The 18,693-nt window shown below is 42.9% G+C and overlaps 1 protein-coding gene across 4 annotated transcripts in view; it reads right to left on the bottom strand.

Annotated features, from left to right (window-relative positions):
• Positions 1 to 1,257: 1,257 nt before the first annotated feature.
• Positions 1,258 to 18,693, bottom strand: part of zbtb16a (zinc finger and BTB domain containing 16a) — a 147,398-nt gene continuing 129,962 nt past the window's right edge. For all 4 annotated transcript variants that reach the window (XM_054625976.1, XM_054625977.1, XM_054625979.1 and 1 more), the window contains exons 5-7: positions 16,072 to 16,242; positions 6,721 to 6,891; positions 1,258 to 2,560 (exon numbers count right to left, since the gene is read on the bottom strand). In XM_054625976.1, coding sequence (XP_054481951.1) covers positions 2,331 to 2,560; positions 6,721 to 6,891; positions 16,072 to 16,242 — 572 coding nt within the window. In that variant the 3' untranslated portion in view covers positions 1,258 to 2,330. The remainder of the gene's footprint in view (positions 2,561 to 6,720; positions 6,892 to 16,071; positions 16,243 to 18,693) is intronic.

Raw genomic sequence — 18,693 nt, 5'->3', positions numbered from 1 at the left:
TGGATAGGTGATCACCCCGGTAACGCTGTGACATGCAGTGATGCTCATTAAAGCCTCAGGTTCGACAATAATACCTGCGGCTGCGTCAGTCATTCAGGTCTAATGCTGCGTTTCTGAGACGTCCGAAATTCCCACCTTCTTTTCAACAAAATAAGCCTATTCAGTTACGGGCTGTTTGTAGAGTTTCTTTAAAGATGCAGTTATGGCAACATTGGGAATATTTGCACCATTTAAACAAAATATCTGTGATGTAACTACAGGAAAGGACCGTCAGATCCCAGATCCCTAGGGCCTGATTTCAGTTAGTAATCCTGCCTTTTATCAGTATACATTAAAGTTTGAATTTGACGATCACAGGACCTCACGGCCCTGATTATGTCAGATCATTTTGTCTAATCTTATCAGAACACCTGCTGGTGAACGATCACCTATATTAACTTTAAATGTAATGCTTATACATGGGGAACCGCATCTGATGTTGGATGGAGAACATTTGAACCAGCAGAAGGCAATGGAGAGTAATAACAACCTCCAAGGTGGGATTTATCGGTTTCTGACTTCCACTGAAAGGCGGCATTAACCTGCCATATATTTTGACACCAGCCTAGTGCGAACCCGGCTCACAGTCATTCACATTCATGTTTTGATACCATATAACAGTCTTCAACCTGCCACCTTTTGACAAACGCTAAGGTGTGCATCTAAGGCATTCCCAGCCCTCCCCCTCAACATTCACAACGAGCAGTCGAAGTCACAGGACTCCTACGGAAAGCAGCCTTTTTTCCCCCCCCATTTTGTTTTCCATCACTGTGGTGAATGGACAGATCTGTTGCGGTGTTACAAAGAGTTACTGTTTATGTGTCAGTTTGTGTAGTTCATCATTAGTGTGAGATAATGAGAGTCGTCTGGTTAAATGTACATGGATAGAAGCAGTCCAGTTATCTATTGCGTGTAGTAGGTGGATATGCTGAGTTTAATGTGGCACACCGTTATAGCCAGTTAGGATTTAATGGAAAACATATATAACTTGCAGATATCAAACAGAGACTGTTGTCGTATTTTGTTTTACCTGTGCAATCAAGCCATGATAAACTATGATGCAGAGCTTAAAAAAATATAAGATTGGAAAGTGACACAAGTTGGCTCTCTGAGGAGAGCCGTGGTTGGCCAGTGGTGACTCGACCTTCTCCAGCCTTCATCTGACCGAGAACCAGAACCAGGAAGACTACTGAGAAAACTGTGGAGACTTCCAACAAAAAAAGCAGCACTAGCATCTTTGCCCCACCCCCACCCCCACAACCAAACAGGTGCTTGGTTTGCAGTATTTTAGTGCTCCCATTCACCCAGTTCAACTGTTTCATCTACTGCATACGCCTACCGGCTCCGCTGCAGATTCTCAGGGGCTATCTCACTGCCACCGCTGGGATCGGAAAGACCTCATGAATGAACAGGTTATTACTGGCAGATTTTGTGTGGAAACAGGGACGATATTTGTCTACAATGACTGGAAGTTGCAAAACAGATACATCTCCCATTGGGGATAGAAAGGATTAGGAGCATGTTCGCCCAAACTCATCTATTTAATTCAGTTTGTTTGAGGAGGTGAAACTGTTGGAAAATATGTCTCAGTCCTCCTCCAAAATAACTTTGTTGTGGTTCATATCTACCATAGAATCAAGGTCTGTGGAGAAGGATTTTGGCAGTTCCTGAATACTTGGAAAGCAATCCAAGACATGCTTAACTGGGGGCCTACGTTGATGCTCCTAATCACACATTGTTCATGTGATCCAAACTAGTATGACTAAGCAGGGCGAATGCGAACAAACCATATCAAAATAGAACAAAAAAAACTAAACAAAAATCCCCAAAATGGAGTGATGGCAAGCATGTGCAGGTTCAGATAGCCCTTGAGAATCTGCTTTTATCACTTGCAGCAGCATCCAAAAAGTCGCTTCCTTGCAGCTCGCTCGCTTCATGGCGCTGCATGAAATGACCTGAAACAATAACACAGTTGCAGATGTAGTGAATGACCCGGTGAATCCGAACTATGGTGGAGAATCTCTCTCCGTGTCCAAGTCTTCCTCTTCTTAGCACTTTTGTCCCTACATCACCACCCTTCAACCCCGTCGGTCAGCGCCTAGCCTTTGCGTGACAAAGTAAAAAGAGAAAAACAAACCCTCTTCCTTTCGGGTCTCTTGCCGTTGACATTCCTAAATCTTCAACCCTCCACTACATCCAACTATCCCCTCAATTACATTCTCCTTACCTCTCAATCCCGCCCCCCACCTTCACAACAACCACTCCCTATCTCTTCCTTTACTCCGCCGGCCTCAGACGTAGCAGAGGTACAGGTAGGTCTTCTCTATGCGCCAGTCTGGGGGGATGTCTTCGGGCTTGTGGTTTTTCATGTGCTTCTGCATGGCTGACAGGCTGGGGCAGTAATCCAGGCAGATGGTGCATTGGTAGGGCGAGGCGCCGTTGTGGGTGCGCAGGTGCTTGATCATGGCCGAGTAGTCCCTGGATCGCTGGTGGCAAAGCTTGCACTCGAATGGCTTCTCACCTAAGGATGATAAGGGCGGGGTGGGAAGACAACAGTTATGTTAGCCAAAGGGCGAGTCAGTGACAGTATGAAGTCTTTGTTGAGACACTGTGACGTCGTGATGTACCTCTTGATCAGGAAACAAATGCATTTGATATCAAAATCAATTGAAAGACCAGGAAAGGATATATTAGTCCGTGAAATGTTGTGATACACACAGCATTGTCGGTCATTCAAACCAAAAAAACCTTCACGTTATTTATATGCAATGTGAAAATCCCCTCCTATCTACCAATAATAATAATAATAAGCCCTTGCTGTTCCCTCAAATGGTTAACTGGAAGAAGAGTTGTGGTAAAAAGTGACTCATTATGAAGGCCCTGTATCAGCGATGCAATATTAGAGTTTGCATAAAAGGATAGTGCGGATCTTCAATGCCTTGATAGGAAAATTGCTGTGGCCATTTGCAGTATAATTACAACCTGGCTCCTATTTTTGTAGTTTTATCCCATCACTTCTGTCAGTTATGATAATGTGCTTAGTGAGGGGTGATTGCAGAAGGGTACACACATCGCAAGAAACACCAGAAATCGATCAGACAGGTTGTGAACAAACCAACAGTTATGCCAGATTATCCAAACCCCTTTCTTTGGAGGTGAAAGTGGGTGCCAAAATGCTGGCAACAACACCTCATGCACAGGAAAACTGTTTGTTCACAAGAACCGTAAGTGTGCTACGCTTTCGTTTTAACTCAGTGACTGATGCTTTTATTACTGATAGGAATGCTGGCCAAAGCTACATGAATAAGAACCAGTGTTTAATAAAAACGGAATACCCTTTAATGGCAAACTGTTGTGTACATGTATACTGATGGTTAAGACTGCAGCATATGAAACCTGTTGTGTGAGAAATTTAAAAAAAAACCAACTATGTCAGGGCTTCAGGAGAGAAGGATGTCCTATTACTACAAATTTAGAGACCACAGATTTCACCCTGCTGGCCCACAAGAAATTCTGGTGTTGTTATGAAGCCAAAACCCAAGAGTGAAACCCCAAACTGTCTCCTGAACAGCAGTGTGCAAGCATTAAAATACCACACTAACTCTTTGAAGGTCATTCCAACTGGCCCCAATAATTGGTGGAACTCAAAAAAGAGAAAGAAGAATAAAAGCATGAATGTACCATACAGTAGTGGCTTGTTCACCTCTGAGAGACGGTATCAACACAGTGCCAGTCATGTCCATTAAAATACCCCTCGAGTAGCTAACAAATGATCTTCTAATTACTCTTGTGGTTAGGGTGATACAAATTCTTTGTGTTCAGTTGTTAGCAATTCTGCCTTTATTAAAAAGATAACAATGTTTTGGGATTTTGGAACCATGCAAGGCTTTTTTTATTCACATCATGCAGTGCAACAGGAGAAAATGAAAAAGAGATGTCCTGCTATTAAATTTAATGTGCAACTATTAAAACGTGGCAGCCGCTGCTTCTAAGACCATGCAGAGAATAACTTGCTTTTGATTTAGAATTTTAATTCTTTCCTTAGCTCTCCTTTTAAAAAAAAAAAAAAAAAAAAAACATCAAAAGACAACACTGTGGAGTTATGACATCGGAAGCGGAGGACATCTATGCAAATAGATAATTAAATCATGTTCATGTCCACTTCCAAGTCCTAAGGTCTGAGCATCTCAACTGCTTCTCAAGGTCTGAGATGCGCTAGTGTGCTTGTGTTTCTTGCCTTCTCTGATTTAGCTGTAACAATGTCAGCATTTTCCAAGATTTCAGTAATTGACCCTTTGCTAAGCCCCGCCCCCTTGCTACTATCCACGTTTACCTGTCAAAACTACCATGGATCCCACACTGTAACTAACTGCACTCCCTGCATAAAGAATATCAACATTTTGGGAAAACATAAAATCAATTTCAGAGAGAAGCAGACGGAAGGGTCTACAATAGGAGTGTGAAGGATACCTTCAGCGTAGCATAGAAGTGCTAATGCTGGTTAATGATGTGCTAATGTACTGTGCTAATATTAGCTACCACTAAAAAAAACACAAAGTCCCTGAGCAAGCAGCCATAAATGAGCTCAAAAAATAATTTGCAGTATGTTGAAAATGTATGCAAGGTTAGCCTAGGCCGGACATAGAGATGCACACACTCACACAAGACCAATCTCATTATCTCCTGGCAGAGATAACAATAAGAACTGATTCCTAATAAACCAGTTAAGCTTTAATTGTGATAATACTGAAACAGAATTGTAATGTCTGGGATAAGAACTAAAGATAAGATCTAAATGGGCAAAAACTATAGGAATGTGCGATATTTAAATGTCTGCTATTTCTATTATAAGCCACATTTAATCAATCCAGTACATTACACAAAATACAGCTCCCGCCATGGAGAAATCTTGAAGGTGTCATAAATCAAAGTGTGCGGCCGCTGTCTTGCTGTGGGGGCTGCTTATATTCAAGAAGCACATTTCAATTCAGCAACAGCAGCCCTCCTAAATTTGCTAATGATTTGAGTGATGGCAGGGAATAATCCACCAGTGCTCATGCCGGCAGACGCAAATTAGACATGTAAATGCTGACCTTTACCAATGGCATTTGAAATGAGCTGTCGAATGTGATCTAGCCCGGCGCTCGCTGTCACCCTTCAGCTGGAGCCTCGCACATGTGTGCTGGCAAAACGGTGTGGCCTCACGCCTCACGCCTCGGCAGCTCGTCGTCGTGTCTGTCCCTGTTTAACCTTGACCTCCATGGGGGGGGGTTCAGCCAATAAGCATGAAAACAGCGTTGCAGGTCGTCACGTGTTGCTCATCAGCAGCGTGGACACCTGCATTATGTTGATATTGATAAGCAGACTGTAAACACAGTCGCCTCAAATAAACTAGCTAATAATGAATTGCAAATGAGGCCCCGGGTATTGATCCGCTATTGGCATTTGGGATGTGTGGAAAGAAGGGGGCGGTCGCCGTGGGGTGGGGTGGGGGGGGGGGTTAGGTTGCCGATGTCGATGATTCATCAAGCGGCTCCCTTTTGTGCGAGGTGGCCTTTGACTGTGAGCTTGTCACTTGCTCTTGTTATCTGCTGTTGCTCTCCGGCTTAACGCAAAGCCCCCTCCCCCACACAAAAGGGGAAAGGGTGGATGGGGGGGAGCCAATTATTGGACAGGCTGCCTTGATAGTGTGGCTTAACAGCTGGCTTATTGAATGGGAGATGGGAGTGTGCGGCGGCTGCTGCTGCTGCATGTGCGTGTGTGTGTGAGCGTTAGAGAAAAAGAGATGGTGAGGAAGCATAAAGCCTTGGCTGTGTGCCATCCTGGTGAGCACTCGTGATATCCTCACTCAGCCTGCTACGTAGCGTGCACTCATTCTCCAGGGCACCCAGCTTATCACTGTGTCAACATCTTTATGGGGCTCTAAATATACTGGGATCAATACAAAGTCTTCGGAGACATTCATCTACTGTATCACAGCAACAAAGATATTCATCTGGTCTGGTCTGTGCCTTGCAACTTGGATTTCCTACAACAGGATCCTTTCACAGGCACCAAAAGCTGCATTGATATATTTCAACACTTATTCTCTTATTACGAGTGGCAATGAGATATCACGTTGCACTCATTTGAAATGAGGAAAAGTGAAAGAATGGGATGACGTCTCACTGATACAATTTGAAAGTGTTGATGATACTGTATATTATTTTAAACAAAACCCAGGAATAGTTCCAGTTGTTACTTGTTAGCTTAGCATAAAGGATAAAACAGCTGGCCTGGCTCAACCTGACATCTACCAACCCCTCTAAAGCTCACTATTCAACATTTAATCTTGGTTGTTTCATGAAGGATTGTAATTTTAGAGGGGTTTATACTGGAAAACTGTCTTGGCAAATAAAAGCCACAGCTTCCCAGTACTTTTTTTAATCACAGTGAGGTTGCCAGGTTCGATCCCATTGTGCCTGCACGGAGACCACAACCTCTGCTCACAGACCATATCTGGCAACCTGTGCTTTAGCTTTAGATTCTGCAAGAGATGCTCTGAGCAGAGGGATAAACCGTTGTAAATAAAAGAAAAAGTTCCTGCACATAAATCCCCACAAACAGTTCCCAATCCTTTCATCATCAGCTTCAATTAAATGCAGCGTCTTTTGTCGGTGGGACCTATTTTGATCACAGTACCTGTGTGCACACGGTAGTGGGTTTCCAGCTGGTGCTTGAGGCTGAACTTCTTCCCGCAGCCGTTACATTCATAGGGCTTCTCCCCGGTGTGGATGCGCTTGTGGCCCTTCAGCGTGCTCTCATCTCGGAAGCAGCTCCCGCAGAACTCGCACTCGTATGGATGGTCCCCAGCTGAAATGTGGAAAGACAGAAGCAAAGCTGAATTCATCTGCACACAAGATCTTGTTGAGAAAAAAAGACAAAAGTACAACACTTCTTGAGCATTTCTGGAAATACAGACTGAAGGGCAGGATTAACGGACTGAGAAACAAGGGCCAGAAACATGAAGCTTTACTTAGGTGCACAATTTCTTTTAAATATAGTTAAAACTTTAACTAAAGTCAAGTTTAACGATGTTTGTGGTTGGTTGGCTCTCACCAGCATTACTATAGTTGGATTCACATCGCCCATAAACATGTAAACATATGGCTGTGATACCTAAAGGGAGGAACATAACTGAATGTTTTTCTCAGATTGTTTTGGTGGGTTTATGCACAACGCCAGAACAATAGGTGTTTATGCTCTAATGGATGCCCACTTAACAGCTTTAATGGCAGCAGACAATGTAACCCATCTGTCGTCTTCTCTACAAATCACCTGCACTGTTGTGTGCTTTGTGTAAAATAATCGTAGCCTGTCAGGGCTGTTCATGAGATGTGTTATTGACCAGCCCATCCCAGTCTCACAATGCACAAGTGGAAAACCTGACTGACGTATATATTGGACTACATAGCTAATATACAAAATTATTCTATTTTGGATTATCTTCATCTCCTATTTTACTGAAATCCAATTCATGCTTGTCTTTTTTATACTGCGTCGTGTTTCTTTTACATCTTTTCTTAATGCCTTTTTGTTTTATGCAAAGCACTTTGAATTCCCTCATTGCAGAAAGGTGCTATACAAATAATCTCGCCTTTAATTCAAGAACTCACAAACGCGTTGATTCCTCAAGTCCCTAAAAGCAGATGTTTGTTTAATGAAGGCTGTCAAAAATGCAAAGATTTAAGTACATTTGGACTTGGCAGCCAATCACCCTCCTCTATCTGTTTTGGTTTGAAAATTGCAGCAGGCTAACGAGAGAGGGAGAAAAAGGGGCGTTGGGTTGTTTCATGTACTTAATCTGGATCTCCATCTTTCTCTAAATAAACATCACAGTTCACAAGGCCCAGAAAACTCACTCATCTCTCTGATATGCCATTTCTCTGACTGAAACACTAAGTGCTGCAGACAGATTGTTTAAAACATTCATATTTTCGAACCCAGGCCAGCAGTGTACAGGAGAAGAAATGGACAAAAATAGGAAGCACTTCATTTGGCATCATTATTGGTCACTTGCTACAAAGTTTATTTTTACTTCTGAAACTTTATTGTTGTACGACAGTGTATTAATGCAGGGCCATTGTAGGTTATGAAATAAACAGATATGGAGCTGGAGGAGGGGGTAATATTCCAGGGAAAAGACTAAAGAGATTCAGGTAGATATTACTCCACTGTATCTTTACATAGCAAATAGTTGTTTACAGCTAAATAAATGCTCTGAATATAAAACACCATTCCTTTAATAGACATATTCAATAACACATAACACATTTAGGGCAATTTTTGGGTCATGGTTAAATGAGAACTGAAATTGAAACTGAAGTTGTAGACAGATTCGTCTGCCTTTCCATACCTTTCATTTCAATGTATTACCACATCGTCAGCATACAATCTGTGTCTATTCATGGCTCCTCTGTCTAACGCTTTCACACTTGCTAAATGTATTCTCACGTTTTATTTTGGAGCACCACATTTCCGTTCGGAGACATTAGACGTATTCCAGACACCAGGCTGGCAGTGGATGTACAGTATGTGTGCCTTCAGAAATGAAAATGACAACAGGCTTTTGCATTTTTCTCCTCAGGCTGCCAGATCACAGGTCCCCACGGGGCAGCCGTAATGGATATTCAGATGTCAATAATCGGGGATATTATGATTTGCAGGAGGCCCTCACCAGCCGTCCAACGACTAATTGTATTCCTGTGTTAGATGAGGAGCTGTTCCTTCTTGCATCATTTGTCGACCCCCCCCTTCGGTTACACTCTCCGGCCAAGTAATGTTGTGGATGTTTAGTAATGTATTTCTTATTATAATGTATTACTCCACCGCTGCAGGTTTAAGTCACCATCAATGACCTATGCCTTTCATTATCTGCCTGTCCGAGCAGCAACGTGCTGGGGAATAAATTGCATTTCTCGTTATGTGCTGCCGCCGCTACCCCGCTGTTGAGAGACAATTTCACTCACATCTTGCATATTTTATTTCATGCCTGTATACAGTATGTATGCGCTCATTTGGTTTATTAAGGAGGAGAAGACTGACCGAGGGATGAAAGAGGGATGATAGATGGACCCCCCCCTTTAATGCTGAAAACCATTTTAGGTGTGCTACCTTCGTGGAAGAAACGTTTTCTGTGCCTTGTGATGTTGGACGCCTTCCCATTAAAAGGGAAGCTTTGATGGGGATGGAGGTGTGTGTGTGTGTGTGTGTGTGTGTGTGGGTGGGGGGAGGGGGGGGGGGGGGGGTGCAGGGTTAAAACTGAGACAGGGATGGAGCAGGGGATGTGGGTGTATATGGCGGTGGCGGTGGAAGCTGGGTAAAATCAATAAAAGTGACAGTCTTTATTTGTCTGCGTGAAGTTATCAGTGGCTCCCGCTGTAAGACATTGTGCTCTTTCTAGCGTTTCAACCACAGCAGAGATCACAATCCATCACGCAGCTCGGTGGGCTCGCGCGACGCTGCAAGAATAATAATTGCTCTCAGATTCACCTGCCTTTAATTAGGGCCTCCGATCAGACCGGCGAGTGGGATGCTAATACTCGGAGGAGACCTGTGTTGTTTACGCTTAATGCCCTGTTGCTGCGCCAACGTCTGCTGTTAGCAAACTTCATCAAAAATCTGGAATTAGTGGGAAAGAGCTTACTGTTTTTTCTTGTTTCAAAACAAGGTTGTTGCTTTTTTTTTTAACCTTAAAGAATATACAATATGTACATATGTTGTATGTGTTTATGCAACATATGTACTCTTTACATTAATCCTGACATGTTTCTTGAATTTCAGAAGGCAACTAAAATCAGCTTCCACAGACTTTAGACAACAGGTTAAAAAAAAGCCTCTATTTGTCTTACACATCACTTCATTTTGACTTTGATGCTCACAATTGTCTTGAAAATCTAAATTTTGGTAATAGCAGGAAGCCTTTCGGTAATTACATGGAAATTCTATCCACTTGAACTCACTCATCAAATCTTCTGAAGTAAAACGTCTTTCAACCTTATTTTTATGACAAAGTATTGACTTATAGGTCATGTATTTCTATTAAATATCTCTAAGTCCGAGCCCTCTGTTCATCCTCCAAAAAAACAACAAAAAACTACCCCAATATATACCTCACTACCACTGACAAAACTATGCTTATTTTTATCAAGCTGTTACCCATATAAACTGGATGCTGCAGTTACTGGTATACAATACCGGTGCTCAGTCTTATACAATGCAGAGTGGTTGCTGTCAAGGCTCCAGCATCCTGCGGGATCATATCATGCATGTTATCTCCTGTAGCCACTCGGGGACGCCAAAGTGCAAAGATGCACCGCAGAGCTCTTGATAAAGCAGACACAATTCTATAATCACATTGTGAGGGAGGCCAGACAGGACTTCATTTTGTCAGGATATTCTCACGGGGGCTGGAGAATAATGGGGACGTGTCCTCTGTCCATCCAAAATCTGCCGCTATCACTTCCTTCCTCCGTCTGGCTTCCTTTCATCCCTTTGCTTCCTTCCCTTTCCATCCTGTCTCTCCTCTTACTCTCTGGTGAGACCACATGGCAGAGGGGGCCCACAGATGAGGGCTCAGCACAGTGAGGTGGAACCACAGCATGGTGAGTGGACCCGTGGGTGCCCCCGAGCATCACCACCTGCGTCTCCTGACCCCCTCCTCCCTATCACCTCCTTTGACACCCCAAAAGGCCTGCCGAGGGTGCCTGTGCCCGTGAGCACCCGGGGCGTGTTCATTATATACGGTAAGAGGCTGTAAATCACCGGGCTCCATCACTGCCAGGACCAGAACTGGCTCTCTCTAAATTCAATTCAGTCCTCTCTCTCTCTCTCTCTCTCTCTCTCTGGCTATAGCACTATCAAATACAGCTGCGAACACAAAACACCCCGCCACAGCAGACAGCAAATTGGCTCCGAGTTAAAAAAAAAAAAAAAAAAAGAAAACACACACAGACACTTACACACAGACAGTGCACAACAACGGAATATTAATGAAGGCCTGGTCTGTAAAGAGAGAGCGTGTGTGTGTCTGTGTGTGGGGTGTTAGTGAAGGGGAATAGCACAGCTGCCATGGCTGCCACTGTTATAAGCCCACATTGTGTGCGTGTGCGCGTGAGTGCTTGAACCTATACTGTAGTGTGCATACATGCAATAAAGATATACAAACACAATAAAAAGGGGCAACATGGAGCTGAGTGTGTGCAATATCCTGGCATGTGAAGAGAAGGTGATGAAATTGCAGGTGGAGGGAGGAAAACGAGGAAAAAGGAAAGACGCATTGAGGGAGAGCAGGAGAGATGGCATGATTAAGATGCTGAAATAAACACCATTAAATTAGTTTTTTCTCCCTTTTCTCCCCCTTTCTCGTCCTAAATGGTGATCCAGTGTCGGAGCTCGCACCAGCAAGGCTGCTTTCAATAGATAAGCCAGCAGACAGGTAAAATGAAGCACACATAATGCATGTCCATAAAAGTGCTTTTTGTCACTATTTTTTGTCATTTGATACAACAACAGTGATTCAACTAATAACCGAGCTATACCTAGAAAGCTTTCTGTAGGTGAGCTGCCACACTCATCATTAAAATTAGGCTGAATACGGAGTTGAGATCTTGGTATTTATGAGGATTTGTGGCCACATTTACTCCTGTTTTACTGTGAAAAACACCAGTGGGAACCCTTTTGCACGTATGCTTGTGTTTCTTTACATTTATATGCTGTCTGACCTTGAACTGAAATTATTACATCAATATAACTGGATCCACTTTTTTATTCTATGTCATTTTTACATCTATTTTTATTGCAATGGCTGCCTTAAAAAATGATATAAAAAAATATAATAAATATATAATAAAATAAGTGTTTATATTTACATTATTGTACATTTTTTCTGCTTTAGCAACATTTTTTTTTTTACTTTCATGCCCATTAAGCAACATTGAATTAAACTGACTTGAATTGAATTGAGAATGAAGAAAAAAAAATTCTAAATGAAAATTTTGCAGATGGTTCAACAGGTGGCTGAATTAGATCTGAAGAAGATAACGCTATAGTTTTAACAATAAACATCCAAGTATAATAGTGCCATTGCCCAAGACCGTTGGAACAACTCGCCAAAATGGCTGCACATGAAGGATCTTCCTTCTCGGTCACTGCATGCTGTAATAACTTCCGGTCATGGGTTTTGGTTCTCAGGCTACAGTTAGGTACCTCTGAGTGGTGGAGCTTTTTGCAACTGTACGCATGTTGAGAGGAAGATTTGTAGACAATATTCAGGATAGAAAAAAACCCTGCCAACTACTTGCATTATATAATCTTTGTATTGATTGAGGGTTAACGGCCTCCTAAAAAGACGTGGTAATGGAGCATCAATACAAAAACAAGACAGAAGGGCAGTGCTCTTTAGTAAAGGTGCAAATATACAATTAGAAACCAATAAAAATAAGTCAAATGAGTTTAGATTTTATTATATAGAATTATTTGTTGAAGTAGTAGTTGGGAGTTTGATATTATGGAAAGAAAAATATTGTTTTTGCTCAAGAGCCACTGATTTTATTTTGTCATCCTCATTTAGACAATAACAAAAGCCTATGAGATGGACATGGACAGGTGTGCACATTGGATTGAAGGTAGTGCACGGGTGTCTCTGTACAAAGGTAGGCAATGGTATAAAGCAGGTTCTCTGAGGTTGATACGCTGTCTAGCTCTGTCTAATTTTAAACACTATCCTCGCCTTGTTAACCAGCAAAGTGTGAATGAGATTATTAACATCAAAGTGTAAATGTAGAGAAACGCCATGCTTGTCTTCTTTTTTTTTTTCGAGGGGTAAATTAGGACCTATTTCTGGCTCCCATTATGGCTGTGTGAGTTGCTGACTTTATAATCCCCTGACAAAAGGCTCCACATCATATTTAAACGATTGCTCTCGCGGCTGGCTCATTGTGATTTAACACACGGCCGCAGTGGGATGCGGTTCAAAGTGGCATGAGGCTGCAAAGTCTCATCTGCAGCTTGGGAGACGAGCTGGGGTGACATTTGCGTCGCCCGGGTGGGCAGGTGGATCAGAGACGCTGCTTTTGTCCTCTCCACTGTCTGCTAGACGGAGCAGATGTGTGCATTGCTACTGTACAGACGGCTCAAGCAGCTCTCTCCACCACCCCCCCCCCCCCCACCCTCATCCTCACCCCTACCCCCCTTCCACCATCACACTCTAATGGTGTATTCGCCTGACTTGTAAATAGGGCCGACTGCTCTCATCTCACTCCTTTCGTTTCAAATATTTATCCGTGAGCCGGTGAGCTAAATCGGCTCTGACAGTGAGACTGTTATTTAAGGTCGCAGACAGGCGGCTGGGTGAGAGAGAGAGGGGATAGAGAGAGAGAGAGGGAGAGAGAGAGAGAGAGAGAGAGAGAGAGAGAAGAAAAAAGGCAACCATCCCTCACCGCTGAAATGGGATTCATTTCCATGTGTTCATATTCTGTCATGGTTACGTTTTTTTTTTCACTCTGAATAGCAGCATCCATCAGGCTACCTCTGCTCCCTCGCATCAATGTATTAGTATCCTGGCCTCGCCTCAGTAGAGAGCCAGCACTGAGAGAATTACGAGTGGGCAACAACAACAAAAAAAAAAAAAAAACATACTCACTGTAAATAAGCTGCGTCTGACTGCTGCAGAATTCATTTTGGGTTGACCTGAATTAATGCTGTTTATTCAGCTGAGCTAGAGGAGCAATGCAACTGGGTAGGGATAACATAATTCACTCCCATTTCCTAAAATAAAAACATGGATTTTTACTTTGTAATATACTGTAAGCTATATTTGTCCATGACAAGCCTTGTCGTGGGCAAGATTTTTCCAGGTGCATTCATACTATTACTACTTATATTTTATTACCCCCACAAACCAGGGCGGGAGGTGGTAATGTGAGACAATACATTTATACCGGAAAGCTCAAAGAAATGTACAAAGAAAACAGAATCCCTATGAAAATACGTGCTCAACATTTGTATGCAAAAAAAAGCATATCCAAGATTTAAGGCTTTCTGCATGACTAGTTAGATACTTTCAGGGTGAATTATCTTAGAAATGTTATTAATAGATGTGAACTGTCACAGGAAAATCCTATGTTCTCATAACGTGGTTTTTTGCGCACATGTAAAAAAACATGTGCTTTAAATTTTTATGTTATATTACGAGTGTAACTGACCCTCTTCAACACAGGACCTCATTATCAGGTAATAAAGCAGGTCACACCATAAGCTCTTTATCAGGTCAGTTGATATTGTGTATTGGTGGAGCATAGTCCCATACACCCAAACAAAGCTAAAATGAATCATTATACCAAAATCCTACTGCTGCACAGTGACCCTGGGGCAGATGGTTATCTAGCCTTGCTATTATGCAATATAATGATGATAACATATCATATTGAGACTGTCTTTATCCAAGGTTGATATTCATTATGTGGAGGTCATATCAAAAATATTCACAGCTCAAGAAACACATTTTTAGTGCTGATTTCCCCCTGAAATGTTACCATGGCTCCTCAACTAAAGCTCCACTCAGCCATTAAGGTCCTATCTCTTTTCAAATTGTTTCAATGATTAAATATGTCAGAAATAAATTCTTTAAAATGGCACTGATCCCTGTTTTTTTTCCAAATCCCTGAGGTCAATATGAATCCTCACAGCACGGTCTGCTCTGCTTTATTAGTTAAACAAACAGAATAAATTCAAGTGTGCTCTTTTGAGAATAAAGGGCAGACCAGACACAAATGGTGATGCAAGTTCATTGCAAATTCTTATTTGAGCAAGACCACCAGACTTGAGTTATTCCCTGACCACAGATGCTGCAGCAGCATTGCACTGTTGCACCTGAGGCGCCGATGTAGATTGGGTTGGACCAAGAGGGATGAATTATTAGGCAGTTTGGAGGGAGCTAGCAAGTATGGCAAATTAAAAGGCACAGTGTGTACGACTGAGCGGCATCTAGTGGTGTGGTTGCAGATTGCAACCAACTGAGCAACCCTCTGCTCACTCCTCCCTTTAGAGGACTGGACCAAAGTAAAGTCGGTCAGACAGTGGCTGGCTGATTTTACCGCAGTTTTACAAGTGCGTCAGAAAAACATAAAGGTCACATAAAACCGTGAAAGGCTCTATCTAGTGAAAGGGCGTAAGCCAGTGTATTTATCCATTCTGGGCTACTAAAGAAACATGGCAGCGCAATATGGCGGACTCTGAAGAGGACCCACTCCCTATGTAGATATTAACGGCTCATTCAAAAACACAAGGATTCTTATTTTTAAATTATACATTAGTTGAATGAAGGAATATTAAAGTCTATTTCTGTCCAATAGATCCCCTGAAAAGCTACACGTTGGCCCTTTTAAAGGATTTTTTTTATGCCCTGGGTGAAAATGTATTTCGTCATCATTCCTAATGCACTCGTGACTCTAGTAAGTTCTCCAGAATGTGGTCAATATTTCATTGGATTATCATGGCTCTGAGGGAGCTGAGCTTGATGGCGAGGCTCTTGATGTGTCAGTCAGTCTGTCTGTCTTCCAACCTTCAGCTATGTTCTTAGCTGTGGATCGTGAGTGCCACTTGATTGTGGATACGAGTGGCTGCCATACATTTACTTCAGGAGGAAAAAGCTCAGATTCCATGAGAAGTGCTGAATAAGAGCTAATGTACCCTCATGTGAAAGGGAGCTAGGTGTGGTGGTTTTGGTTTGGACACCTGATAACGATGTCTCTCAGACACTCGTTCAGGTATTTGGGGTTAAAATGGGAGCTGACCTACAGTTCACCAGAGGGATCCCACATCCCTTCAGGTACAGGAAGGTCAAGGGATTCCCCAGAACGAGCTGGAGAAAGTGTTGAAACTAAATAGATGAATACACACCATTGGGAGCACATCAATGCTTCCATTCATACCGCCGATGACCTGAAGGCCTCACCGCAGTAGTGAAGATGGTAAGTGAGTGCTTCCACTGACCTGTGTGCGAGCGTAGGTGACGCTTGAGTGCAGTATGGCTGGGGAAAGTCCGGTTGCATTCGCTGCAAATGTAGCTGCGAACGCCGGCGTGGACTTCCATGTGCTGCTGCAGTGCCGGCTGGGTCTGGAAACGCTTCCCGCACAGCAGGCAAAAGATGGCCATGTCGGACCCTGCAGAGCAAAAAGACACAACAAGTTGAGTTAGGTGAGAGAGCTGTGAAGCATGATTTAATTTAATGTACCAACAGACACTGATAATTGAGGCTTATTTTCATAGTTCCATGTTTCTCGGACCGTCACGTGTGATTAAAATGATAGTTTTACTATCATCACAGTAAAAAAAAAAAAGCACTGGCATTGGGGAGCTAGCCAGAAATGTCACCTTCCCCCACAGCACTTCACGGTAGATCCACAGCGACAACCAATGCCCGCTTTGCTCAAACAAATCACACCAAAGGTTGCACATGCACACAATGATTAAGACGCAGGATAAGCAGCAACTCAGGTGTGATTTCATGCGCTCAGACATGTAACATTTTACGAACTTAGCCTTCATAGGCTTACATGAAAGAAAACTGTATTTATAGGATTAAAGGTGCAAACACAACTCGTGTTCCAGAGCGGCTGTGTAGAAGATAAAGATCTCCTATGCAATACTTCAATCGAATCTTGACTCCAGCGAGCACTGTGCATTTTTCTCCAGCAGAGATAAAGAGCGCACAGTTGCAAGCACGCAAACACACACACACAAAAAAAAAAATCACAAACACAGGAACAGACACACACGGCTGCACGCTCCCTTGAACACACTCCCTTCACACTTTTTCAATTACCAGACTGTGGAAAACTCTGGGGAAGGACTGAGTGTTTGGAGCTCAGTTTCTATTTCATCAGTCAATAACACATCTTTGGGGCAAAGCTGACACTAATTTAAAAATCTATGAAGAGCAGCCCGCCTCATGTTCATAACCACTGGAGGAGGAGGAGGGCCCACGACAGCCTCTGCGCCAGATCAATCACTGTCTCTGCTGCTCTACACGCTAAAAGAAACAGAGATGGAGGGAAGAAACACGCTGGAGGATGATGATGATGATGATGATAGGAGGAGGGGTAGAGAAGATCTGCAGGATTGCAGGTAAATATAAGAAATTTAGAGGAGTCTGATATACAAACCAACAGGGGGAAAAAAAACATCTAATTTTGGTGCATGTAGGGGAGAGAAATAAATATTGACAAACCTTTCCCTTTCCATCTCTATCTTTCATTTTCTGTTGTACAGGAGAGAAGGTAAGTGTGTCTGCAGGAGTGTGGAGCTTTCATTAGATCCTTGTTGAACACTCATGACTGAAAGCCTGAGTTACTGATCTGTCAGCCCTACAGGTGAGGATGATTCAACCTTTTCTCTAGGCTCACCATCAGAGCAGATTTCCCCCTTTTATACAAGATATATAAAATCGAATGGGGGCAGATTGCTAGAAAATTTGCTGAGCACACATTCAGGCTATCTTGAGAATAAACCGCTCTGGTCTAATGGCACCACAGAGTTTCCTCCAGCTCCACTGTCAGGACAAACTTTATAATCAATATATCAGCAAAATGTTTCGTTTCAAACTTAAGTATCAAACTGTGTGCGTCCCAGTTTCAGTAGGTGACGCTCTTTACGTTACAGTTGTGGTAAATGACATTGCCGATGCTAACAAGTTCCTCCCCTACTTTTTTTCCCAAAATAAACTGGCACCATAACGGGCATCACTTCTTCTTTGCCACTAGACTTTTCCCATAGACCTGCAGGCACACCATGATTATAACAGCAGATGTAAAACCTTTCGGTGACTGGATGTAGATTCAATTGTGTAAACGCAAACAAGTTTATAGATGTGACTAGTGCTAAGCTAGTTTTCTCCTTTGTTGTATTTCGCTCGCCTGTCTCTTCTCCTCCTCTCTGCTTTTATCAATGAAGAGGCTGTTGACTGGGGTCGATTGCTGCTGGAATCCCTCTAGGACTCCAGGTACTTAAGTGGCTTTGATTGACAGGCATGCCCCCCTTTTCACTTCTACTCTCTCTCTACCTCACTCTCTCTCTCTCCTGGTGTATCGTGCGTCTTAGGGTTTGGCTGTGTCGGTGGACTACCATAAGCAGACGTCCTCTTCCTCCAGGCCACTTCGGAGCAAATAATTCATGGTCGCATTAAAGACGTGAAGTAACACGTCATTTATTGATGTTGTTTGGAGAGGTCGAGAGAAAGAAAATGGACCGAGTGGTTGGAATGCAGAATAAGTGAAAATGACAGTGAGGGAGGGAGGAAGGAAAGGGGGGGATGGAGAGAGACTTTGGTCAAAGATGGGGAATTAAGAGTGGGAAAAAAAGGGTTTGGAATGTAAAAGGTTATCAGACCTTTGACCTTAGGTTTAGGTTAAGGCGTGGACATGGTGGAAATATGAAACCTTTGATGCGCACACACACAGACACACAAACACAATACAGAGCTGGTGAACAAAAAGCAGAGGCAACACATGAAAGACTTTTACTTTGAAGTCAGGGCAGTCTCAGTGGCGAGTCACATTAAGTTGAATGCCATACGATATGTGTCAGAAAGTTTGTTTTCAAAGCAACACAAGAAA

The sequence above is a fragment of the Anoplopoma fimbria genome, chromosome 24 (assembly GCF_027596085.1).
Source record: "Anoplopoma fimbria isolate UVic2021 breed Golden Eagle Sablefish chromosome 24, Afim_UVic_2022, whole genome shotgun sequence".
Taxonomy (NCBI): Eukaryota; Metazoa; Chordata; class Actinopteri; order Perciformes; family Anoplopomatidae; genus Anoplopoma; species Anoplopoma fimbria.
Note: the sequence above shows the minus strand (reverse complement) of the source record. Positions and strands in the feature narration are given on the sequence as shown.